This window comes from Acipenser ruthenus, chromosome 3, assembly GCF_902713425.1.
Source record: "Acipenser ruthenus chromosome 3, fAciRut3.2 maternal haplotype, whole genome shotgun sequence".
Lineage (NCBI taxonomy): Eukaryota > Metazoa > Chordata > Actinopteri > Acipenseriformes > Acipenseridae > Acipenser > Acipenser ruthenus.
The window spans coordinates 58,102,449-58,130,216 of record NC_081191.1 but is presented as its reverse complement, the minus strand read 5'-3'; the positions used below and the strand labels follow the sequence as shown (position 1 = coordinate 58,130,216).

Below are 27,768 nucleotides of genomic sequence, written 5' to 3'. Positions count from 1 at the left end.
TATAGTGTAGTGGGAGTAAAGCCAAACACATATAAATCACACACTTGGGTTTGCATTGGAAACATTTAATGTAAACAGCCTGGTGATTTTATTGCTGCATTTTAGTAACTTCTTGTTGCAGTACACTAAAGTGCAGTGCCGTTTTTATCACTTCAGTGCAAGCCTGTTGTATCTAGATCAAAAATACACTATCACTGGCATTTAAAACAGACTTTTTTTTGTTCTTTTTCCAGTGTAAATGGTGACATGTCATGTGCTATGCCTTCTGCATTTTATTTGTATTTTATCACTGGCAGAATTGTTTAATGACAAGAAGAGGGTACATTTTATTTATTTATTTATTTATTTTTTGCATCTTTTGTAGGTCAATTGGTCTGATTTGTCTCTGAGCTCTGTAACAAAAACACACCAAGAACTTGAAGACTTTTTATTAAAGGTAGGTAATAGCGGTGTTTTCATATCTATTGGGCCAAATTGTTCAAGTGACATAGGTAGTGTGTAAGGTAAACTAACTGCATTTACAGTTTCCTTATGGGTGATGCTGCCTCGAAATAGGCATTTTTAGTATCAACCTCAACATTTCCATTTTGTTTGCAGCACTTTCTGAATCCCTGGATTAAGCAATTCACTTTAATATGAGGGCAGGCATGCGTGTGGGGGGTGGTGCTTCTTATGTTGTTATTCTGTCGCTGAATCACAGCACTACATTTAGAAAACAAGAATGGAAAGACTGTAAGACTCACCTAAGCTTGTTACATATACACTGGCTAATCAAGCTCATATTAAAACCTGGAATGGTTGAAACCGCTGTGCAATAGGAGTATTATTTCCATCCCTGACAAATTTTTTTTTTTTTTTCCCCCTCCTTTCCCCAAAAGCTACCAAAAGAACTTTCTACCGAATCGTTTGAAAGAAGCATTTTACGATTGCTGAGCCAAGGACACAAATGGGAACAGGGGGACCTGGAGCAGACTTTCAGGTAAGTCACTTACCACTAGGCACATGCAAGCAGAGTGTTTACAAGAGTGAAAGATGAAGACAGAGGTGGGCAGAGTAAGCAAGCTCCTGTATCTCAGTACTGTATTCCTCATCTCTCGCTTTGAATCTACAAAGCATAAAAGCAGAATCGGCCGCAGGCGAAGGCAGTGTTTGTGTCTCTGTGATCATTATATTATAAATTGTTCACTCAAACCATTCACATTGGAGTGTTCACCCTCTCTCTCTCTCTCACTCTCACTCTCTCTCTCTCTCTCTCACTCTCTCTCTCTCTCTATATATAGATATATATAGATATAGATATATATATATATATATATATATATATATATATATATATAGATATAGATATAGATATAGATATAGATATATAGATATATATATATAGATATATAGATATATATACACACATAAATCTGTCTCCACCAATGGGAGCACCAAACAAGCGAGCGAGACATAATCCTCTACTCTGACAGCGACTAAGAGAAAAAGAAAAACATACCCCATTGAAACACCTTTTCCTTAAAATTACATTATTGTTTGCAGTTCATTGTCTACCCAGCTTAATTCACCATTCTTGTATAATCAAAAAGAAAATTATATTTATGATTCTTTACTATTGACTTAATTTACGTTATTATTATTCATTTAAATTCAGTTGAAATTTGAACCTTAACACCTGTTTTATTATCTTTTTATTACAGAGACTAATATCCATGCATTATAAAAAAAAATAATAGATGGGCTTCAGTGAGTTAAAGGAAAATAATTCCATCTCGGGTTTCTGTGATAGTTTATAAAGTATTCAACCTAACGGTCTTGTAGTTTATGATGTCACATAAACCCTAGATGGAATTATTTTCCTGTATCTGTATATCTGCATGTATGTATAAATGGCTTATTTCAAATTAATACAGTCTGTATGCGCCACCCCTATAAAATGAGTGTAGAGCGAAATCTGACCCAATAAACACACAGTCAGCAGACCTTCCTTGTTTGGGATATGGCTGCTAAAAGGTGCTTGGAGCTATAGTTATTAATCTTCCAAATGAACAAGCCTGAGCTCAAGTTTTGCTCTAACCTGCTTTGCATTCTGCTCAGTGGAATAAAATATAATGATGTTAAATGTAAGATTTCAGCTGTATTTACGTCCAAATGCTGCTGTTTTGAAAGATGGCATTCTAAAGGTTAATGTTTTAGTGGGTCAGTAGTGACTAAACTTTGCTGAGGGCCAGATCCCAGTTCAAAAAGCAACGATGCCATCTTCTGGAAAGCCGAGCTGAATGATAACTTTCATTTATGCTGTAAGTTTCATTTTTCCACAAAGTGAAACTGTTATAGCTGCTGCTTTGCTAAGCATTGTCTTTGGTCCAAAGTCTAAGTAGTATTTACTGATCACACAATTTATAGCTAAATTGCTGGTAGAATGTTATGTGCACAAAATATATTTAGACTGATGTGCCCATGTAGATTGCAGATGGGAAGAGAACAAACTACAGGTCATGTTTTAAAGGTCTAAATCTGTGTTTCTCAACCCTTTTCGTAACAACGCCCCCTAAGGATCAGCTGAGCTTAGTCATCACCCCTTTGCCAAAGAAAATAAAACAAATTGTGAATTATTGCAGATTAATAATGCTGTTTAATTAACATCAATTATTAATTATATTTAATTCCACTGGTTCCGAGAATTAGAGAAATAATACGTAGATACATACAATGTGTACTATTATGGAATGTTGCTGACATATCATCTTTGCTTACGCCATTGTGTGGATAACAATAAGAATAAACTGCAAAATTCAGACGTGTACCGTAGCATGGCAACAGGTGGAAATGGAATGACTGCTTCCTGTTAAATTTGTATGACAAACTTGATAGTACAATTGGCAGTGACATTGCTGCATAGCAACACATATTTATGACTCGATGTTTACATGATCTTGTAGTGCACAAGTCAGTGAGTACATCACCTTTTGAAATTAGTTTCCTTAATTTTAAATAAGAAGGAAACACAACACCCCCTTTTTGTAGCCCTCTTGGATGTAAACGCCCCCCTTCGGCTTCAGAACGCCCCTTGGGGGGGCGGTATCGCCGCAGTTGAGAAACACTGGTCTAAACAAAAGTGTTTTTAAAATGGGACCCTGACTAGCATTTTCCGTACTTTTTATTTTTTTATTCATAGTGGTTTGCTTGTCATAACACTGACCCATAATTTAATGAAATCTACTGCCCTGCATAGTACAGAAATGTCATCCTAAAGCAAAAGAAATCCTCAGCAAATGCTGAATAGATACGTCTTTAATAAATGAGAATTGTAAAGTTTGAAGTGCAGCTTCTTAAACTAGGTCAGTTCTATTTCTGACAGAGATATTTATCTTAATCTTCAGTTTGTTTGTTTTTTAATATAAATGTTTTTGTTTTAATGTGTGAAATCTACAAGCTGTTTTCCTTCTGTTATGTAGAGGTTGTCACATGACTTGGTAGTTTACTTACCCTCAAAGATCAGAATATCAATACTTATGTTGTCTGATGAACTCCACACAGAGTGAACTCCTGGTCTACATTTTGCTTGTGTCAGGAGAACAAACAGATCTCTACCCCAGAGATCATTGCAATATAGTCTTTGTTGGCGCTAAAATAGGTATCCTTCTCCTATAAAACCCTCCTCCAAATAAGTGTTATTGTCCAAATTTCTCCTGCAATTGCTTGGGTATGGACTCAGTATTGGCGGTCGCATTAGTGTGTTTTTTTGTTTTGATCTCTCTTCCCTCCTCTCTTTTTGTTTTCGTGGTAATCCTTTGTTAGTGTCTCAGTGTATATACATCCTGTTGTCCCCATGGCCACTGTTTGTAAGTTGTGTGGTTCTCCACTATCACTGTCATGCAGCAGTGGCTTCTGTATGACATGTCATGGACTATGACACAGATGAGAAGACCTCCATCGCCCCTGTCCCTGCGCTGCGCAGCTGTCTACTTCACAAGCTACGATGGCCCCTATGATCGGAGAGCAGTTCTTCCAATGGTTGAGAGAATTTGAAAATTAAGCAGGCTCAGATTCCACAGGCTGTAACATATGCGGCGGGAGTGGGTACTACAATACAAACAGAGGTACAGTCAACATTACTCCGTGGAGGCGGCCGACCGGTTAGAAGATGATGTCACTAACTCCACCCCGGACAATGACAATGAGGAGTATGCAGACACACCTGCGCCAGTATATATTATTATTATTATTATTATTATTTATTTCTTAGCAGACGCCCTTATCCAGGGCGACTTACAATTGTTACAAGATATCACATTATTTCACATTATACAGATATCACATTATTTTTTTACATACAATTACCCATTTATACAGTTGGGTTTTTACTGGAGCAATCTAAGTAAAGTACCTTGCTCAAGGGTACAGCAGCAGTGTCCCCCATCGGGGATTGAACCCACAACCCTCTAGTCAAGAGTCCAGAGCCCTAACCACTACTCCACACTGCTGCCCCATATATACAAACGTTGATGATGTTTTGAGAAAGATTGCATCCTCTCAATATAAATATTCAGACAACTACAAAGGATGAGGATGATTTCCTGAGCATCATTGATGCAAAGGACAAAATGTCCTTTGAAGGGTTTCCCATTCATGAGGCAGTCTGGAAGCCCATTGAGGCTATATGGGGGAAAGTGGCCTCTGCTATGGCATGCCTCCCAAGTGTAGACAGATTCTACAGGGTACCTGCCGGGCAAAAGGACCATCTGTTTAAACTGCTCAGGATAGATTCCTTCCTATCTACACCAGGGGTGGCTACATCCTTCAGACCCCCAGCATCAGATCACACAGACAGAAGATGGAGACATTCCTGAAAAGGAGCTACACGGCTTCAACAGGCGGTATGCGCGTCAGTAATTACCAGCTGTATGCTGCAAAATACCAGAATAAGTTATGGAATCAGTTGTCTGCTGCTCTACAGACACCCACACCAGAGAACATGCAGTTAGCAGAGGAAGGTAAAAATGTATCTAAGATACAACTTCAAGCTGGATGTGACGCGATTGACACCAAAGCCAGAGCTGTGGCAAGTGCGGTGACTGCTCTGAGATGTCTCCAAATGAAAACATCAACGCTAACTACAGCTGCACAAGCCAAGATAATGGAGTTACCCTTCCAGGGGCAATTACTGTTTAGCACCGGACTCAAAGACGCACTCTTTAGCACCGGACTCCAAAGACGCACTGCAAGACAGGCTATTTGTTCCTGTTCAACAGGGATGAGAGGTACAACATTCAGAAGAGGCTCTTTCAATAGACAGCTATATTGGTGGCAACTTTCATCTCGGGTGAGTATGGGGCTACCACTATCTCCAAATCCCCCTACACTGCGTCTTCACACAGATGCCTCCCTAATGGGGTGGGGAGCACACTTGGCAGAAGTTCAGGTTCAGGGCATCTGGACACCAATACAAAGATACCTCCACATAAATCATCTGGAGCTTCTGGCAATCTTTTTAGCACTGAAACACTTCAGCCCAGTTTTAAGAGGAACTGAGATAAAGATATTTACTGACAATACCAGAGCGGTAAAATAAATCAATCATCAGGGGGGTACATGAACATCTCGAATTGGTGCAGAACACAGGACATCACAATCCAGGCAACTTATCTCCCCTGAGCCCAAAACAATTCGAAGATTCACTCAGCAGAGGCGTGACCCCCCACAAGTTGCAGATCTGCCCAAGGGTAATAAATGGGATATTCAATACACTCAGAGAACACTCAAAAAGCCACTTTTCTGCTGCTGGTTTTACCAGAAAGCAGCCATGGCAACAGATGGTCTGTCCATTTCATGGACAAAGGACCTAATGTACGTATACCCACCTGTGCCACTAATCCCAGCAATACTCAAGAAAGTAAAACGAGACAAGGCCAGCCTCATCTTGATAGCACCTTACTGGCCCAAGAGGTTTTGGTTCTCAGAAATCTTGCAAATGGCAGAGGCAGGGCTCCTGCACTTACCAGTGAGCCGCGATCTGCTGTCCCAACACAACGGGAGGATGCTCCATATCAATCCATCAGTACTTCAACTGCCTGGATGTTGAACGGCAACTGTTAAAAGAACAAGGGCTATCCCAGCAAGTAATAAACATTCTTCTTGCATCCAAGAAACCTTCCACTTTCCAGACTTATACAGGCAAATGGAGAGAGTTTATCCGTTAGTGCAAGTCAAGGTCATTACACCATACAGCAGTCTCTTTGTCACAGTTTTTATCTTCCCCCTCACCTGTTCCATAAAGGCCTCTGTCTTTCCTCCATCAAAGTTCATATTGCCGCAATTTCCAACATTTTACCTGGGTGGGAAGGCCATCCAGTGGGTTCGCATCCCATGACATCTAGGTTTATTAGGGGTGTTAACCATCTGAAACCCGAAGGAAACACACTGTTCCTCAATGGAACCTCAGTCTAATACTTAGGAAACTCGTGGGACCACAATTTGAACCCATGGCCACATGTAAACAAAGGTTTATTTTACATGGAAAACAGCATTTCTAGTTGCGGTAACATCAGCAAGAAGAGTAGGGGAACTTCAAGCCCTGGTCATTGATGCACCATATTTTCAATCCTTTAAGGATAGGATCATTTGCAGACCTAACCCTCAGTATTTACCAAAGGTGGTAACTGAATTTCATTTACAACAGATAATAACGTTTCCGGATTTTCACCCAAAACCTCACAAATTTAAAGGAGACCAGACTTCATCTGATTGATGTCCAAAGAGCTCTACAGTTTTACAATCACTGGACCTGTGATATTAGACCATCAGGACAACTATTTATCTCTTTCAATTCACAAAACCAGGGCAAACCTGTTTCTAAACAAACAATCTCAAACTGGATTACTTCATGCATTTCATTCTGCTACAAATTAGATAACAAATCAGCCCCAGGATCTATCAAAGCCCACTCTGTGCAGGGAATGGCTACTACTTGCGCAAAACTAAAATCTGTCCCGATACAGGACAGCTGCAATGCTGCGACGTGGGCCTCCTTCGGGACTGTTCTCAAACATTATAATTTAGATGTCTAGACCTTATTTTGCTCACTCAATATTATCTGTGGCATTTTCTACTAATATTTAGTACATGCTTTGGTATACTTCACTCTGTATGGTTCATCAGACAAGGTAAGAAGACAAAGAGATAGGAGGCAGTGTGGTCCAGTGGTTAAAGAAAAGGGATTGTAATCAGGAGGCTCACTCACCGACTCACTGTGACCTTGAGCAAGTCACTTAACCTTTTTGTGCTCCGTCTTTTGGGTGAGATGTTGTTGTAAGTGACTCTGCAGCTGATGCATAGTTCACACACCCTAGTCTCTGTAAGTCGTCTTGGATAAAGGCGACTGCTAAATAAACTAATAATAATAATTACCTGTAATATGGTTTCTTCGTAGAATGATGAGTGGTTCCAGAATGATAAGACCCAGCGCTATGAGATATTGGGTTCGTGCTCTGTGCACACATGTATTCAGTGATTAACTTGGTCAAGTTCATGTTGTAGTGCAGGTAGTTAACCCTTTCCTGCCCGCGTTTTTTTGTTGTACCAAGGATGCCTCTACTGCCGTGTCAGGAAACCAACAGAGGTAGTGACTTCATATTTGCTGGGTTACATGAACATTTCATGCTAAATGTGTCGCTGACCATGACCTAACAATACTGCCATAAAATGTAGGTGATGTGACTGTGAAGCCACAGGTGCATAGATAGTACACTTTTAGTTTTTTGTCTTAATGTTGTGATGGTCTTCGATTTTCTTACTTAAGATTTATTACCAGTGTTACCAGGATTCTCCCCAGGCCTTTTCAGCCCGGCAAAGTGGCTGTCGCCACCCGGCTGAAAAAACCCGATCCGCCCGTCTTGCAGATGCTACTGTGCCTTTAACAATAAGGATTGATTGTGCTTCTAGCAGACTAGATCACTTGCACACGCTGGGTGAAAAAAAAAATCTTGGAACAACATGAAAGCTGTGTTACGTCTTGACACACCATTTAACCAATCAGAGAGTTGAAGGACCGGGTTTTCTGTGTTGACTCTTAGCGGTCCGTTTATTCAGCACATCTCAGGCGCCTCGAGGTCCAATATATTTTCACACGTGCAGTTTATTTTAGACGCGCTGTTTAAAAGGCACTGCATATCAACAGGACACTCAGTACTGCATCTCCAGCCCCACCCCACCCCACCCCACCCTTGTTCGCTGTATTTTTCACATACCTCTTCATAGTAGTGCATACCGATAAATCATCTCCTGATCACTCATTTTATCACCAAACTCCTCAATAATGCTATCCAAGTCATTATTTTATTACTATAACATCTAAAAAAGCTCTGCAAATGTCTGTGATATTCTTTGAGCGCTGAATGCAGAAGCAGCTATCTTGTTTGTTTATGTCCGTGTTATCTATGTGGTGCCGGGGCTATCTGTATTCATGAGGTACGCCCCTTTTTTTCCTGCTTCTCTCGGCTCCTATCGGTCTCACTCGGCCATTGAATGGTTTTCTCGTCTTTTTCCAGAGAAAAAACGACTAGAGACCTGTTTTTTACGTCTTTTTGATGATGTCGGACAGGGTCCGACATTGGACCGGAAAGGGAAAATTGCAATGTCGGACCAGGTCCGAAATAGGACCGCAAAGGGTTAAGCACTTCGAGAGGCTAAAACGTTAAAAATGACTGCTAAAAAAATAACCAATTATTTTCAAAGCAAACATAGTGACAATGAATGCAGGGGGACAAAATAAGCCATCGATCGACACAGTCCACCGCCTAATACTATATTTGCGACGGCTACTTTATTAAAAAAATATTACGATTATCTTCGGCTATAATCATTCAGTCCAGTTTTTGTCGTATTATTGTACTGTAAGGTGATATATAATACAGAATAGCTATTCATATGAACCAAAAAACAAAAACAACAAAAAAAAAAAGGATTCCTTTTTGTTGTGATATCGTTACATAAGAAAGTTTACAAACGAGAGGAGGCCATTCAGCCCATCTTGCTTGTTTGGTTGTTAGTAGCTTTTTGATCCCAGAATCTCATCAAGCAGCTTCTTGAAGAATCCCAGGGTGTCGGCTTCAACAACATTACTGGGGAGTTGGTTCCATACCCTCGCAATTCTCTGTGTAAAAAAGTGCCTCCTATTTTCTGTTCTGAATGCCCTTTTATATAATCTCCATTTGTAACAATATGTACCTAGGTGCTTGTGAGAGATATTGGGGGTTCATATATAAAGGCTGTACGTCTTTAAGAAGAAAGGCGTGATGGGATATCAGCTGTTGTCAGCTGACATACAAATGCTTAAGTGCAAAGGTGCTGGATTATTACAATCCGGTTTCATGCAACAGTTATGATGGTGACCAAACGTGTGTGAGTACTGTTGTGTAAAAAAATTGTTAAAATGAACAGTTGCATTCAAAAAATGTAGAACAGCGAAAAACAAAAATAGACATGCATTAACAAAATGCCCTGAAAACTTAACATAAAGAAAACAATTTAAATGAAGCAAATAGCTTAATAATTAAGCTAAAAAGGAAGTGAAAAGGTTACCTTTTTTTTTTTTTTTGTTGACTACCCTACTCTTTCCCCAGTCAAATCGTAGAGTGCCTAAATAAGCACGCTAATTTACCATAATAAACAATAATGAAAAAGAAAATGTAGAACATAGAAAAGCGCAACCAGATATAGTCAACGAAAGACATCACATTATTCAAATTCTTTGTCATATTATATAAGGCAAGGCAAGTTTATTTTTCTGTTAAAAGTGCTCCCGGCCATAATGTTCTGCCACCCGGCTGTACAGAATTCCTGGGGAGAACCCTGGTTAACCCATTAAAAATTAACCCTTTCACTGCCACATTTCTTTAATGTTTGGACATACAGTATCAATGGTACAGACTGCATGCATTGACATACAGGCTTTATAGTTAGCACTAGGGCTCTGCATCGAAAGTGTTTGGAGTAAAACAGGTTTAGGTCAAATAAGATTCACAACCTGATTTGCTTTTGTTTTCTGATTAATCTTTAAAATAACATAATTGAAAACATAATATTTTTTTTATGTAAATCATAATCTATACAGTATTTTGTATCAATTTTGCAAAAAAAATCAGAATACGGTGGGTTTAAAAAGTTATTTTAAATGGAGATTCATTTTAAACCAAATACTGTAGATGAATGCTACCCTCTTTGACTCTTGCATGACCTTTGGGAGTAACGGTAGCTGTTTCAGTAATATAAGGACTAGTAAGAAATGTGTACCTTGGCTTCAAAGTATGTATAAATTAGTTTTCCAAATGAAATGTACTAGGGACTGGTAATGATTTTTACCGCACACAGATGCTTAAGATAGTTTGTGCATACTTTATACCACCCCCTCATTCAGTGCTCCAATGCTGTGACATGCAGTAAATCGGTAGGTGTGTTCAAGTGCCTGTAACGGAAAGACCTAGGAACACAAAAAAGAGTAGGCTTGGGGCTTTCCAGTGATATCTCACGTGCCCGAATGACACGTCCAGAATACAGTGTGCATTGGACATCTTTTTCCATTTTGCATAGCATAAACAACACATTCTACCAAAGTATGGCTAGGCGTAAAGGAAAAGCAAAATAAAGTGTTCATATACACATTTTCATTCATTCATTTACTCCAGTTGTTAGTTATATGTTGTTTTGTTGCTGGGTTCTGGCTGGACCCAGGTTACCAGGAAAGTCATTTTTCCGACGTGTCCTTATGAGGATTAAGAATTGAATGTTTTTATTGTAGGTTATACATAGCAAGTCTTAGATGTTATCATGCCTGCATTGGCTTACAGATCTGATGTTGCTGTCTACAACTGTGATGGCGATGATGAAAATTATTCAAAACTAATGTACCATGAGTCTGATGGTGTCCTTTTAAAATTAGATTTGTTGTTTTCCCTGTGTACCAATACTCTTGCCTTATAGTTTAGACACAACAGGACTCTTAGAAAAAACTTAGGGTAAGTCCTTGATGCAAAAACCTAAAATAAAAATCAATTTAGGCCACACATTGCTTTTAAACATGCTGGCACACTGGTCGACTTTTGCTGTGTTGCCTTCCATTATTAAATTTAACTGTGATGATCAACAATAACCCACTTCCACTTAGCTCTCCGGTTTGCTTCCGGCGGCCTTGACAAAAACGTCCTTTACACACAGTAATAGAGAAGTTGGGGCGAGGCTGCTAGAGTACTTACTAATACATATTATTCTCAGATTTTCAATCCAGACACTACAACTAAATCTATGCAGGAACATTACTCTTTGGAGACCACGGCTGTTTTTTTTTGCATGCTGTCTCACATTTAACTCCATAAATTTTATTGGGCAGCAGTGTGGAGTAGTGGTTAGGGCTCTGGACTCTTGACCGGAGGGTTGTGGGTTTAATCCCCAGTGGGGACACTGCTGCTGTACCCTTGAGCAAGGTACTTTACCTACATTGCTCCAGTAAAAAAAAAAAAAACTGTATGAATGGGTAATTGTATGTAAAAATAATATGATATCTTGTAACAATTGTAAGTCGCCCTGGATAAGGGCGTCTGCTAAGAAATAAATAATAATAATAATAATAATAATAATAAATTGGCACATCCCTAGTTAGTACACAGTTGTATTCTATGATTCTCTCAATAAAGTTCCAGTTGGTGTGAACATGGTGGTGTATTAATGATACAGACCTATCGCTTTTAGACAGTGTCTTCACAGGCTGTATTCTATAATATTCTCAAAAAACTTTAAATATAGGTGGTGTACAGTACAAATAAACATTTTCACTGCCACTGTTCAAAACCAATGATACAAAGTTTTTTTTCATTAACATTTTACATCATGCTTACAAAACCTTTGATTTTCATATGAACCCCCCCCCCCAGATTTTGCTGCCAGGAATATTTTGTTTGATGTTCACAAAATTCTCATTTCTACTTTGGTGAAGATTTAATGTCGGCATTCAAAGAGACTGCATATCTGTACTTGGCGCAGGCTCCAGCAACCACCCTGTAAAAATGTCTTCAATTATAAACTTAAATGATAAATCTCTTCCACAGGGATACGTTTCTCACAGCGCCACAAGCATTCCTGCAAAGAGATAGGGTCTGTCTTTTCTTCCTTTCCAACTCAACAGACCTAGGCCATAGCCACAGTAAGTAATGATTCATCTTTTAACATCATAAATCAATATGTGTATGTGCCTGAGCAAGAATGTGCCCTTTATAAGCTATATGCAGAGTTACTGCTTCCCAAATTTTATTATTATTTTTTTAAGATACAAATTTAAAATATGTTTAAAAACTTCAAGAACAACTTTGGTTGTGTGAACAAGCCCTTAATAAATGATCATTGTGAGTTGTTTATCACTGCACCACGTGACATACCAGCTAGTTACCTGGCTTTACTTTTGCTTCTCAAACACTCTCTACCACTGCAGCCTTTGATCCGCCTGCTGTTCTAAATTGAATGCATTTGAGCTGTGAGTGTTATACTGCTGGATGAAAGCCCTCTTTTGAAGGCTGCAGTGATGATAGCAGCCCCATGCTTACTGAACTCTTCTTTTTATATCAGAAGTTGCCATTAGAGGGCTGCTATCTGAATGGTAAAATTGTGTTAATGACCGCTCGGAAGTAAATCAGTTTACAGTTTGTCAGTAAAAGACAAACCTGAACAGAAGAGCTATTTTAGGGATCTGGCACCATGCTGCATGTAGCCCGTGGAAGTGAATACTGAGGTGACATGCACTGGGCAAGGGAAAGCAAGGTAACACAAGCAACATCTGATGAGTAAGTCAACCTCTGTATAATTTGTCACATTGCTCAGAGTATCTCATCTTTTATGGTCCTCCCAGTGCTTTTTGCAATCTGCATATTTGGGATGGGCATTTCCATATATTTTAATAATGAAATACATGTAATTTACTAAACGATTAAACTATTATACTTTACATCAATGAGCCACTGGTTAAAAAAAATGCTTACATAATACCAAGATTTAAATTAATAAATGAATTGATAAATTATGTCTTCATTGGACAACTATAAAATATAAAGAAATGTTTACATTAAGTAACATATCATGTTAAATATGGTACATACAGTCAATTCTCATAAAAAACAAACTCAGATTTAACACATTTCCTGATTCTACACATTTTCTACATGGCTCCGGACCAATTTAGCAGTCGCTTATTGTAAATTGCTTCTTATAATACAAATTCACTTAACATGAATTTCCTGTTCACACAAATTATTTTGGAACCCCTCGGAGAACAACAATCTGAATAAAATTAATTGTCCAAGTTTGAGCAGCTGAGTATAAAGGATACTGGGAAATGTATTCACTTGCATCCAGATTAGCGCCTCTGTGCTGTATCTTAGTGCTCTTTTGGGACTACTGATCCTAAGATACATTTAGAGTTGTCAAAGACACAGCTGCCTTAAGTAACGGAGCAACTGAGGGAGAGACTTTTTTGACTCACTCGGATCACATATGAAATCTGCTTTGCAGCGCTCTGAGCTGCACAGGGGGAGCAGAACTGAGCATGCTCTATGCCTGTTGTAAGGGTCGACTGGGAAGCCGCCCTTTAACACTAGTTCCAAAACCAGGGTTTTGAGGATCCACGACATTCAGCCTGTAGAACCTAGTGAAGGTATGGGGAGTAGCCCACACCACCGCATTGCATATGACAGATGCACCCTGGAATAAAGCCCACGAAGTTGCCATGCCCCTGGTGGAATGGACAGTGAGCTTTTCTGGAGGGGGTAAGTTGGCCAGCTCATAGGCAGTCCTGACTGTGTCTGCTATCCACTTGAATAGCCGCTGCTTATACAGATAGGAGCAACAAGTACTTATCCGAATAAGGCTGTCCGATCAGAAGAAATGACGCTGAGATCTGTGAGTCCTTTTGTGTCCTTGGGGATGGGCCGTGACTGCGTCGCACGCTCGCTGAGCAGCTTTAGTATGCAATAGGTTTTGGGTCTTTAGGAGGTAAATACCCCATACAGTAATGGTTACATTTCTTAATTAAAGGGCACGTGCATTATCCTTGCAGACAAAAGTGGAGGCGTTGAAAGTGGTAGATAATGCACCACTGTACAAGATGCTGCAAATTTCAACATTCCTGTGGATACTTTAACCATTCTGAACAACCAGGATGCAGTAATACTGACCTATAAACAGCAAACTGTGGATGCAAGTCGTCAGCGTGTCCGATTTACTTAATACCCTGATGCTGAGGACACTTTGCTTTTGTGGTTTAAAAATGCCAATGATCAGAATCTGCCTGTATCAGGCAATACTATGAGACACAAAGCTGAGATCTTAGCACAGCAGCTGGATCGGTACAATTCATTTGTAATGTATACTATTTCCAATAAAATGCACAGTACTTCTAAATGTATAATACTTTTCATTGTGCTGTAATTGAAATTTGATTTCAGTGTTACTGTAATGTCAGTAAAACCTGACAGTATGCATTTGGCTTGGTCACCTGATAATAAGAATTACTGATAAGACAAATTTCTTTGCTGGTCCCTTGAAATCCATATTCATTATAGTTGCCTGTATATGGCTGTGGTACTAATGCTTCTTGTCTGTCATGAGTGATTCCTGAAAACCTTACATACCTGTTTTTATAGATATGGAGCCGCACATGGCAAGTCATCGCAAGAAACATGCCGACAAAAGCCCCAGCCTAAGGTAAGTGAGCCTGTATTAAAGTGTACTTTTCATTTAAAATCCTTTATTCGTATCATGAATTGACCACTGCAGGCATCACATTGCTCTGCAGGGGGTATGGGTGTTATTGGTTATTTCACTGTATCCATAAGTGTTTTGCAACTGGTATCACATATACTGAGTCCATTTTGTTAATAGTGACTGTCAGACATAACACTGCTGGGTATGTTTACTGTATAAATGTATATCTTTCAGAAAGTGGATATGGTTACCAGGGCTCTACGGTGCGACCATCAATTTTGTTTTTGGAGCACGTGTGCGACCAGTGCTTTCACAACCTCAAAAACTGATCAGAAATTTACATGATGTTAGCTACAAATTTACACTTACATACATTTTTCTGTCAAGTTCTAACTCACGCAAGTGTTTTCATCACTGAAAATACATCTACAGGCTAACTTCACTATAACCGACCCCCATGGGACCTGGAGAAATGTTCCTTATATCAGGGAGTTCATTATAATTGGGTTTGCTGCATCAGGATAATGAAAAATGTCAATATATAGTACTTTTATGCAGATTACTTCACATTGATCAACATGTAAACGGTATGTTTAAAAGAAAACACCAAATAAATGAGTGTGTTACTTTGTCAGCTTCAAACTTGCAAGAATATCAGTTCATATTCCTGTTTTGTATAATCAGGCATAATCAAGTTACTGTATATCCAGGAGAGACGAGAATAAACGTTGCCTGGATTGGTTTCACAAACATCTGTCTGGAAGTGATTTTCTTTCACTGATCTGTTAGGTCAGTGGTTCCCAACCTTTTTCAATGTAGGGACCACCTTGGTATTTGGAGTTTTCCCAAGGACCACCTGCCACGAATTTTTTCACAACAGCATTTTGAATTTGTATGTGTATATGTATAAGTACATGTAGAAAGTAAAGTATTTATATAACGTTCCTAACTTAATGAGATTCCTGGGCTTGAATCTTCGTTACCAAGTCATCAAGGAATGTTGTCATTTTACGCATTGAGTTGCTGATGGCAAAGTTCCTATTTCTTTTGTTTAAATTTTTATTTATTTATTTATGTATGTATGTATTTATTTATTTTTTCACATTCTGAATGCTTTGTAGGTCAATGGTGTCTCAATTTTGCAGGATTAAGAGTTTTGATTGACAAAACCTCCTGATAAATAATGCACTGGGGCATGGGTCGTCCTCGGATCCAGTAAATGTAAATACCAGTGCTGGTCCCCGCAACCGTTACCTTGTGTTGCAAATTAACCTGTCCATTTCTAAAGCCACGTATTGCACTCACTGAGTCGCCAGCTTCACTCGAAGTACATAATACAAGCATACTAGAATCTGAAGACGAGGTGGGTGGGGAGCAGTATTTCCAGAAATAGTGTTAAGCGAATTTCCTTTTGGCATGTAGTCTTGTGAGATATTAAACCTGCCTGAATAAACCCATATAACATGGAGCTGAAATCAATCATTCACACTACGGTACAGTCAAGCCTCTTTTTATAGCCTCTTTTTGTTTCACATTAACTTCTGTTACTATATACAGCTAACCTCTCCAAAAACTTATAATATGGAAATAGGGATATTCCTATATCTCTATTTTTTTTTTTTTTTTTTTTTTTTAATAATGCTGGCTAAAAAAAAGAACTCTGTTTGACAAGACAAATGTGCCTTCATAATGTGGTAACAGTTATTTAGTTAGTATTTGTTTCATATAAGAAAGCTGTAAATGGTGGCTTTGAAATGCTTGATGTTGCATCAAAGGGAGCTGTTATATTAACTTAAACACCTGTAAGAAAAGAAAACCGATAAAGGGGAAAAATGCAGACTACATACATATCGTTTTATAATGATAGATAATGTGGTTAACCCATTAAGGACCACTTGATTTTCAGTGGGATGCTCCCTCAGGACCAGGTTTGTTTTTGGCTGTAGTTGGCTCTATCCTATACAAATTCACTAAAAATCTATTTTTTACAGTAGCATCTTGGAATTGGTGTCCTATTTTTTCAGAACACTCTGGGGAACAGTATAAAGTACTTCAGAAACCATATTTTTTCAATGTGAGATACCGTTTTTTTAAACGTCAGGTATGTTTTTATTATTATGTATTCTGCTTAGAAATACATGCATAAAAACATGTTATTCTATAAACCTAGGGACCTTACAATACTTCCTGCAAGTTTTATTGAAAAAATATTGATGTTTGGGCAAATTACAAGACATTGTTTAACACAGTGATTGCAATGACATAACACACATTTATTCTCTTTATAAGCAATAATGGACACTACTCTCGATCTTATTTTCTCAGAATAAATATTTCAGTAAAGTAATAGTTCATTCATTACATTTATTATCAGTAATAAGGAAAAAAAGTGTACCTGATAAATTTAGTTCATGAAATAGTATCTGCTTATATCCACTCCGTTTCTTGATATTTATAAATGTTGTAAAAACATATATATTAAAACACGAGAGGGAATAAACGTTCCAACTATAAGTCAAATACATCAAATTTACAGTGTTTTCCTGTTTTTTTTTTGTTCTTATCTGTAAACAAGTTCTTGTGTCATGTCATGTTTTGTTTTTGTGCTGCGGAAAATGTCTTCGCCCTTTAAAAATGGAATGCCCTTCTCAGTGACGCCCCACGAAAAAAACAGATAAGCAGGCAGTGAAATTCTATTCCACCCCTAGCCAATGATATGTGTTAATAAGCTGTACTGCTAATTATGGTAGTCCATAACGAAGTGTGTTTATCACGTTTACCCGATCACGGGCCCAGAATGACACTTCAGTATGATCGTCTTTGCACGATCACAAGCTGTTTGTTGTGTTGCTTTGAACTGCCTAACCTGATTCTGGGAGTTGTTTGCAGACCACCTGGTTTTCTCATGGACCACAGGTTGGGAACCACTGTATTAGTAATAATCTTTTATTTTTTATTTATTTATCTATTATTTTTTTAATATTTAAACAGGCACATTTATAATGAAATCTAAACACATTTTCTATGAGGTGTCATACTAACATACTGAACAACTATATATAAGAATTCTAATTCTACATCATCTCATCATAATAATAATAAAATGTTGATTTTTTTATGTCCTGTTCATCTAAAACCTTCTGTCGCCATAAAGAACATAGACCAGTGAATATTACCTAATCTTAATTATTGTGATTTAGTATGTCTCACACCATACATTTAAAAATGACAACCGCCATTTAAAGAACACAAAACAAATGCACCGTCCGTTCTTCCCTAGTCATTAGTACTGGAGCGGAAGCCAGCCGTGATATCATATGCCCAATGTGTACCAACAGTTAGGAAATAACATTCAGCCGCCTAAAAGTAACTCTCTTTATTTAATTTTTATATAAAGCATTCTAGGTAACAAGGGTCCTCAGATGGAGGAAAGGAGAGCCAAGCACTTGGAGCACAATGGAGTTCTAGATTGGAGGAAGAAAAGCTGCTCTTTGAAACCTAACCCTGAGCACTGCACACCAGCTTCTGATGAGGTAGGTACCCTCTGCTAGCCACAGACCAGCCTACTAAAATGTTTAAGAATATTGCCTTTTCTAACATGAAGTGTTAATCTGGATGCTGTTTTTTTGCCACACACTGTAGGCAATATAAAAGTGATTGAAATTTTACATTGAACATGCAGAATCATTAGCCAAATTAGTATCTTTTCTGGCTATTACTATTGATACATGCATTCACCCAATGTTAGAAAAAAGACAAAGTCCTGTGTCTTTTTAATAGGCCCTTGGGATTGACTGTGGCAGATGGTCACTTTGTACTGCAGTGGTTGAGTCTCTCTCTGCATACAGATTAAAAAATGCATAGACAGACAGGTTTCTCCAATTGTGATAAAACTTGGTTACAATATAAGTGGTTTTAGATATAAAACTGAAGTGTGAAATATGTACATCCTAACATACAGACACCTGCACTCAGCACTCCAGACAAACTGCGTACTGGGGGTTTTACACATTGAAAAAATATTAATTACGCATGATATTTAAATGTAATGTTTAAATACTCATGGCAAGTTTGCTGTACATATTGAGTTTGCATGTTATCCACCATCTTGTAGTTTGTTGGTTCTTGGTGTCTCAGTGGTCAATTGTGAATATACTGCCTGCGGTAGCTAGAGAATGGATCATGGAAATGCCGAGACAGCTCATTGTAGCCGGCCTGGGAACTGCCAGGAACATGTGACCAATAAATTTGAGTTTAAAAAACAAAATAAACAAAAAAACCTATGGTTCAATCCACTCACTTGCAATGTGTGTTTGTGACTGGTGAATAAGCGACTGGATTCTTTGGCGCAGTCTTACCAATTTATCTATCTGTCAGCTGAATTTTTAGAAGGCAAGTCTATAAATAGACTATTCTGTGTTTGGAGAGAGCCGGGATGGTTTATATTGCTATAGCAAGGCGATCAATTAGGAAAACAATATTATTGTTTCTATTATTTGCATTAGTGTAGTATCTGTATTTTGTTTTAAATATTAGAAATATGCAGGGCTTTGGTTAAGTATATTCCATCAGCAGCATTGAAATAAAAAAAAAAAAAAAATTCTGTGTTTATTTGCTTCACAGCCATATTGTTTGTATTCAGTAAATCAAATGAGTAATTGTTGTTTTTGTTTTTATTGAAGTTTTTGTATAGTAGTTCAAAGTAACATTACAGTTAAAATATAAGGCTGTAGTTAATGCATATAAGTTAGCATTGAAGTAAGTACAGTAGTTCTTGAAAGTACTCATGACTTTAAGGTAATGTTGCATTTTACTCACCCAAAATACATTTTACTCACATAGTGTCTAATGTGGAGAGTAAATTACTGAATGAACCAAAACCTTATCTGGAGCACTGCCTCCACTATATCCCTCACCAGCGATACACCAGCTTATTGTGTAAATCTTAAAGGTGATCCATCAAGAACACTGATATAGTTCTGATACAAGATAGCTTATATATTTATATAGATTATAAAGGAGATATAAAAATGGTGTTACAAACTTTGCTCTGTTACAACAGTATCTCCCAGTGTCGGGGGCTGTTCCTGTGCTCAATAGAAATGGGTCTGAAGTACTTCCTATGTGTTAGGGCTGACGTCTATGGGCGTCATGTGTGAGATATGATGACAGGGTTACGTCACACTCACCTGATAACGGTTCACCCCACTCATTCATCATTTCTCAGTGACTTCATGTACAGTAACAGGAACCTAGTGTGAACTAACTATGGAACTCCTTTTTCGTGCCTCTTTACTGTTTTAAATAGTCAGGATGATATGATTTGTGGCACTAAATTAGAAACAGCCGCTATGATTGTGTGATCTGTGTGAATTACTGGGTGAGGAAAATCAGGAACTTGGTGGTTAGAATTGTGTTTATTAAGTTGATGCTGGGTTTATGCTTATTCAGAGAGTGCGCTGCATTTGCCTTCTCAATCATGTGGGTTGGGGAGGAAAATTCAACTCATTGCACTTGAGCGGCTCCTACAGGTCAGGCATTTATTATTATTATTTGTTTGTTTAGCAGAAGCCTTTATCCAAGGCAACTTACAGAGGCTAGGGTGTGTGAACTATGTATCAGCAAATGCAAAGTCTCGCCCAAAAGACAGAGCACAAGGAGGTTAAGTGACTTGCTCAGAGTCACACAGCGAGTCAGTGAGTGAGCCGGGATTTGAACCGGGGACCTCCTGGTTACAAGTCCTTTTCTTTAACCACTGAACCACACAGCCTCCTATAGTATAAAGCTGATTCAACCAATTACATACAGTAATCTGTTTTAAAACAGACCATTTATTAAGGTTTTGTAATTGTTTGAGGGGGGGGGGGGGGGCATACAGAAACATTTCTTAGTGATAAATCCCTCTTAATTCCTTGGGGGTGGAAATCTGCAGCGAACTGTTTTCCCCAAAATGGCCGATAGTCATCACGTTTGAGACTTCAGAAGCATCTGTGCCAACCGAGCACCTGCTGTCAGCCCTCTGTCAAAGTTTCTATAGAACACACATTATGTGCGTAGATTAATTTCGTATCTGAGGGGCAGCCCTTTTATACAAAAGTATATGCTGTATGTAGCTAGTGTTTCTTTAATCCCTCCCCTGCATGTGTTGATAAATGCCATTGTTATATATGTGTGTCATTGTTTGCATAAGAAAATACTGCCCCCTGGGGTCCTTAGTTCCCCTGTAGTGTTCAGAGGTTCATTTGGACAAGGGAAAGCTACTAATTTCTCATGCCTTCTGCTTTGTACACAGCATCTAAGTGAAGATAAATGGAGTTTACCTCCTGGCAGCAAGAAGAAAGTGAAATCTGCAACTGACAGGTAGGTCACTTTTGGTCGACACAAGATATTAAGCTCCATAGGGCATGTAACTTCTGCCAGATGGAATCTACAGCAGTTGAGCTTCAAGCTGACCTCGGTGCTAAGGAGTGTAACCATGCACTTTGTCTGCAGTTTATTAAACATCTTCACATATGGTATACATATGTATTCTGTTATTCCCTAGGTCAAGTTCAAGTTTGAGGGTGACGCACCATCATACTGTATCTGAAATTATTTGAGCTATTAACTTCATATTTTCAAGGTTGTATAACCCCTATGGCTGTGCTGATACTCGTAACTTCCTTTAAGAAGCATTCATCGACAGGTACTAAATAAATCAAAACATACCTATTTATAATTGTGTTGATTTCAAAATGAAAAGCTGTCCTTCCCTCACCTTTACAATTGAGTACCAACCAATGGCATTCAGTTTCCACATTGAGTGTTTTAAAATCCACATTTTCCTCTCGTCCAGGGTTCTGACATTTTTACTGCCGTACAGAGGAAATCAACACATTAATAAATAGGTGTGTTTTGATTTATTTAATACCTGCCTATACCTTTTTAAATACTACTTAAAGGCAATTCAGAGTACAAGTATAAGCACACCCCTAATAACCCCAGCATGTGTAACGTGTTGGTGACAGTACTGTATTCATTTTTGGTACACAACTGGATTCTTTGATTTTGCTGTATTACCAGTGTTGTCCAGTAAAAAATTATCCCTTTCATTGCCACATAGCTTTAAAGAGTAAGTAGCAAGGTTCTGAAAAATATAGCATTACACATCCCCACTTGTTGCTACAACTGTTTAAATAACGTACCTGTAATTTTTCTTTTCATTGTTAACATGCTGACAACTTTTTACACTTATAACTTTAAAGTCTGTCTCAAAGCTCTTTTCAAAATGGCCGATCACAGTGCAGTAACCATACTGATCTGTGATAGCCGTGTATCACGGGTGGGTTTCGTTTAGCCTCTAGCACCTTATTCAACAGGGAGGCCCAAAACAAAATTGCCTTTTTAATTGTTCATGGTACGAAAAAAATAAAATGGTTGACTATGAATATTCAACATCAAAAAGACCCGCAACAGCATCCTGTCACGTATCCGCAGGGGTAAAACTTCAGCTTCTTGGGGAAGTCAGAATTGACATTGCGTTTTAGATGAAGGATTGCATATACAAATTGCTAAACACAATGCTCTTGTTAGAGGAACAGAGATGTGGTGAAGTGACTAATAGATGCTGTTACCTATTTAGCAAGATAGGAGTTGACATTTCAGAGGGCACCAAGAAGGTGCTGAATCATTGAATAAATTATCGAGAACTATGTTATCAGCAAAATGACACGTTACTGGAAACGCACATAAGTTAATCTACTGTATTTACTTGACTGTCTAAAACAATTCACGATTATTTGGTGTCATCTATTGCCTATGCAGTACAGGGGGAAATTAAAATACAAATAGCTGTTGCCCTGTTTTTCGCATGGCAAGTGGATGAAACTACTGACGTCTCCTGCAGATCGCAGTTGTCAATTATCCTGAGACTTGTGGATGAGATTGTACAAGAGAGATTCTATGGGTTTTATGACGTGAGTGAGGGCCTGTCACAAAGACGGCCGGAGTGGGTGGTGTCAGACCAGAGCCAGGAAGTAGCACACAGGCAGAGACTTGGGGTTTTGGTGAGGCTGAGCGCGTGATCGCGCTCAGCATTTAATAATTAACAGGCAGAACAGAAAATAAAAGGTTTGAACACAAAACAGGACACGGCACTTCACGCCAAAATAAAGAGACAAACAAAACGTACTAAACACTTAAACGGACAGATGAACAAACACGGTGAGTGAAAACACTTTAACTATTCGCTTTTATAATTTACAATTACCTCCGTCTCCAATCCCGTTCTCCACTCACCGAACACCCAACCCTGAGTGAATGAAAATGTGTCTATATATACTGTTGTGCTGGGATTCAATTACTAATTAATTACTCACTTGAATCCCAGCACGTGAATTAATTCTGTGCAACCCCGTGCTCGCATATTACATTTAACCAGCACGTGAAGTGATTTGTGCTCTCCTCGTGCCTAAATACAAATCTACACTTTTTAAATACACGTGAAACACAGACCTATTTATATCCCGTGTACCAATGACTATACACCAACATTAACACACGCAACATACAACACATAATAAGCACACAGGGGCGGGGCACATTGCCACAGGGCCGCAATGCTCGGTCTGTTTCTATTTGTACTGATCGTGCAGTGAATGAGCTGGATTATGTAAACAAACTGGTAGCACAAGCGTATGATGGTGTTGCAGTGAGGGCATCCCAACTGAATGGCTTACAGGCAAAAGTTAAGGAAAAGGTGCCCATGGCTATAGTTCATCAAAGAAGCAAGAATTTTCTTTGCTACATTATCCAAATTTGCAAGGTTTTTTTTCGAAGTCAACTAAGCGAACGAGCGTGCTTGAGCATTTTGGAACATCTACAAACCTTTGAAACCATTATGGACTCACCAGATTTTGCCGATGACTCCATCACAGACATCAAGTAGGCTGTGTGGTCCAGTGGTTAAAGAAAATGTAATCTGGATGTCCCCGGTTCAAATCCCGACTCAGCCACTGACTCATTGTGTGACCCTGAGCAAGTCACTTAATCTCCTTGGCCTCCGTCTTTCGGGTGAGACGTTGTTGTAAGTGACTGTGCAGCTGATGCATAGTTCACACACCCTAGTCTCTAAGTCAGCATTCTCTATAATGTGCTGGAGCAGCTGTCCGTTTGTTTCGTCAACCTAGAGGAACTGAAGTATTTGTAACTTCTAGAGCCATCAGACTAGAATAATTAATCAAGTGCAACTGTGTTTTTGACATTGAGCGCTTGAAATGTGAGCTCTTTGTATTATATGCAGACAAAAATCTCCAAGTTGGTAATGGGGATATTTGCTCTCTCAAAGTACTTAAGGCAAAACAATTTGGACAAAGCCATGTGCCAGCTTTACCGTCTGAGCTGTCTTGTAGCAACCGTTCCTGCATCTTCAGCAGCTGTTGTTTTTCTTGCCTAAAGCGAATCAAAACATATTCAAGGAATACCACAGGTCAGGAACGCTTAAGCTGTCTTGCTCTTAATGTGATGGAAAAGGAAAAAAGTCTATGCTGGTATGATGCTGTTATCGACCATTTTGCTGGAGAGAAAGACAGACAGAGTCCACAAATGTTTTCGTTATTTTCAGTTGCTTGACTTATGTGCTGCATATACTATATTACTGTATTACATGTCTTATTAAATTCTGAGGTACCTTTTGAAACATGCAACGTTTTATTGTGCATAATAAGAAGTACTTAAAATAATACTAAAGTGTAATATTATATACGTTCCTGCTCGCCACAAGCGAAATGCTTTCCTGTGTGGCTCAATTCATTTTCACCATGTTTGCCACGGTGCTGAAGGCTTTGGAAAATGTACATGTGTAAGACTATGCCAACATGATTACTTTAAATGTGTGCTGCCTGGTAGATCAATACAGACTGTTTTGTTTCATTTAATTTCACCCAATGAAAGCCATTTAGCTTGATTACATAACATACGCACCAACGTTGTGGTTGGTGGGACAGAGGTTCTGATTAGAAACAATATGACTGTGGTAGACACAGTTACTGTTAGTTATCTCTTAAAAATATTCTGAAATACAGTGTGGAAATAGTAACAGAATGGGTTCAAGAACATTCAGAAGAGGAACAATTAATAAAATAAGAAGGATTCACTATGATTTATTGCGTTTTAATGTCGGTATCGGTGCAATATTACGGTCAGTAGTCACAGGTGAAAAGACATGGTAAAAAAAAAACTGTTTTAAACACAGTCATCGCTGTACAATCCTACTTAATATTACAAGCTTGTGTAACTAGAGCTGGGGCTGGTCAGGGAGGCATTTATATTAACATACACTTATAGCAATGTCTACTGGCAGTTTCGCTTTACTGTTCTGCAGTGGAAAGAAAACCATGACACCGTCAAAATAATGTAAAATTGCAGCACATTTAAATATACTGTTTATGTGTAAGCAAAGGGTTAGGGTCAGGCATTTAAATATCTATGTGTTTTCAAATAAAATACACTTTTGTCTTGCTGAAACAGTTTGTTTATACTGTTTATACTTAACAAAAATATAAACAAATGTCCACAAAAATCATGTAGTAAAATTGTATTATTTTAGCCTTGTGAAGTTGTAAAAGGCAGACATTATCTTTTATTATGAATTCTCCAGTGACAGTGTGTTGTTTGTATGTCATTCAGTCTTTCATTGGAAGCTGAAAAGCCCATCTACCGGTATATTTGTGTTTACGGAAACTTGTGGTGAGTGTTGTTTAGGGGAGAGGGTTGTTGGACACAGTTATAGTCAATATGTTTATTGTATTGTGTACAATAAAACAGTTTTTCTTTAATATTCTTTGGTGTGGCTTAAGTTTTTCCAGTGTTGCTACAAAATGCTACGTTACTTTAGCCGCAGTGGTTAACTATATGAAAGCAGGTTTTGTTGTTTAGCCAACAGACAAACGCTCAGGAGCCGCTACTGATGGGCATGTATAACGCTATATTTTTCGGAACCCCGCTATTTACTCTTTAACCACTGGCATTCTACACAAACTACAAAGATTCTGTTATTATCTCAAAGTTCAGTTACAAGTGACAGTTAACATTAACCGTCTCAGTGCCACATTCTTATACTCTCCATATTATTGGCACAGACCACTTGCTTTACTATACAGTACAACGTCGCATATCCGCCCCCCTGTGGACTGGGGCATAGGCGGGTATGTGAAAAAGTCGGATTTGCGAACATCTATGGAAAAAGCATTTACACATCCATAAATAGGTTAGTGAACAAAAACAACATGCAAACTGTTTAAACATGGGGAACTTTTTTGCTTTAAAAGTAAGCAAACGTAAACAAGGTTAATTAGGCTACAAATACACAGTGTTGCTATGCTGTTTGTTATAAGTTATCTCCACACAATACAAAATACAAAACAAACAGTAACCTGCAACTGATGGCTTCTTTCTTAACTCTAGAAGTCCCTGCCTCTCTGGTTCTGCTTTCTTAATATCTCTGTCACAGTACTTTGCGCTCTTTCTTGATATCGCCAACAGCCGATAAGCAGCTCGGTTTGATTACTGCTTCGGCTATTTTAAACATACGGCCGGTAAGCGTTGCGTTTATGAAGCTTGCTTTGTTTAATTCAAAAGCCACAACAACACTCTGCCAATATCTGTAAGCGTACGCTCCATCATATAAACACATTGCACAAAAAAAAAAGCTTTCTCGATTGGTGTATTGAAATGTCACTGCTACACGCAGATGACTGACACAAGCACACAGCCCGCCTCTCTTAAAGGGGAACGCACCAAAAGGTTGATTGCTATAAAGCTTTCTTTCTGTTTCTATCGCAGAAGCTGCATTTTCTGCCAATGCCATTACTCTTGTAGCCTACTTTATTTATTTAGCAAGGCGGTTAATTGATCTGGGCGGTTATGTGACGTTTGGATATGCGACATTCCACTGTATTTTATTTTTTATAACCACAGGTAGCTGCATGGGGGTGGGGGTGGGGTTAGTTTAAATGTTTTGAACCTTTAAAACACACACTAACCAAATCTCTGATACAAGACACAAAAAGAAAGAAGACATGTACCCAGTCTGTTTTCTTTTTGCAGAGAGAAGGGAAGGAAAGGAGACAGTAGAATAAGCTACATCACCAATGGCATCCTGAGACCTGCTCCAGTGCACCTTGTGCGGTCAGAGTCTGGGAAAGGTAAGGGCATCGGCACGGAATTGTCTTCTCTCTTTGTAGTAATTAACGTTCTAATAAACCTAATGGAATTCAAACTTGTTTTGGACTGATAATTTGTCATTCACTAACGTGAAGGGCTGTTCTTACAAAACTTATATTGTTAAGTAAAATGTTAATGACTTAATCTATTGCTATGCCTTCCCCTCCACCTATTGGATAAAAATTGTCTTTCAACAATGGTTAAATAAAACAAATAATAACAAATAATAACAAATATCAAATAAACAAGTTCTCCTTCAGGTACAGGGAAATCAGTCATCAGTCACAGGATTTAGCATTGTGTACTCACACTGAGCTGTATACCAAAGCTACTTGAATGAGCCTCCTGGGCCACCATCGTCACTTTGCCTATGCGCGCCCTTAAGGCGATGTACGTCAGGAGAATCTGCATCACTTTTGCCTCAGCCTTTATTAGCGCAGGAGCTCACTCTGATTTATCGTGTTTTTTTAAGCCTTTATTGATCCTCTGTATAAGTATTTGTATGGCGTGATAGCACTACGAAGTCCGTGTGCTTTCTCCCCCCCTGCGGTCCAGTGCGTTGCTTCTTCCCCCGGGGATTCACATCTCCTTCTGGGTTTGCAGCTCAAGGTCTGACTCTTTGTTAATTTTGCTGAGCAGTGCCTTTTTTTCTCCTAGTTAGAAAACTGAGATGAATTGAAATGTTTTCAGGTCCCGATAATGTATAGACTGTCAGCATTAATATACCAAAAAATGTTTTTATCTGCGACAGAGAGAATTATTGCAAAGTGGGATTTTTTATTTTTTTTTCCTTCACACACTTCCCTGCCCCTCTTAGCAGGG

The 27,768-nt window shown here is 38.6% G+C and overlaps 1 protein-coding gene across 2 annotated transcripts in view; it reads left to right on the top strand.

The window, feature by feature from the left end:
- Positions 1–27,768, top strand: part of LOC117394875 (zinc finger CCHC domain-containing protein 2-like) — an 88,606-nt gene that overhangs the window by 40,874 nt on the left and 19,964 nt on the right. For both annotated transcript variants that reach the window (XM_033993552.3, XM_033993551.3), the window contains exons 4-10: positions 365–436; positions 879–979; positions 12,102–12,196; positions 14,685–14,745; positions 18,143–18,278; positions 21,038–21,105; positions 26,830–26,927. In XM_033993552.3, the coding sequence (XP_033849443.3) occupies positions 365–436; positions 879–979; positions 12,102–12,196; positions 14,685–14,745; positions 18,143–18,278; positions 21,038–21,105; positions 26,830–26,927 (631 nt within the window). The remainder of the gene's footprint in view (positions 1–364; positions 437–878; positions 980–12,101; positions 12,197–14,684; positions 14,746–18,142; positions 18,279–21,037; positions 21,106–26,829; positions 26,928–27,768) is intronic.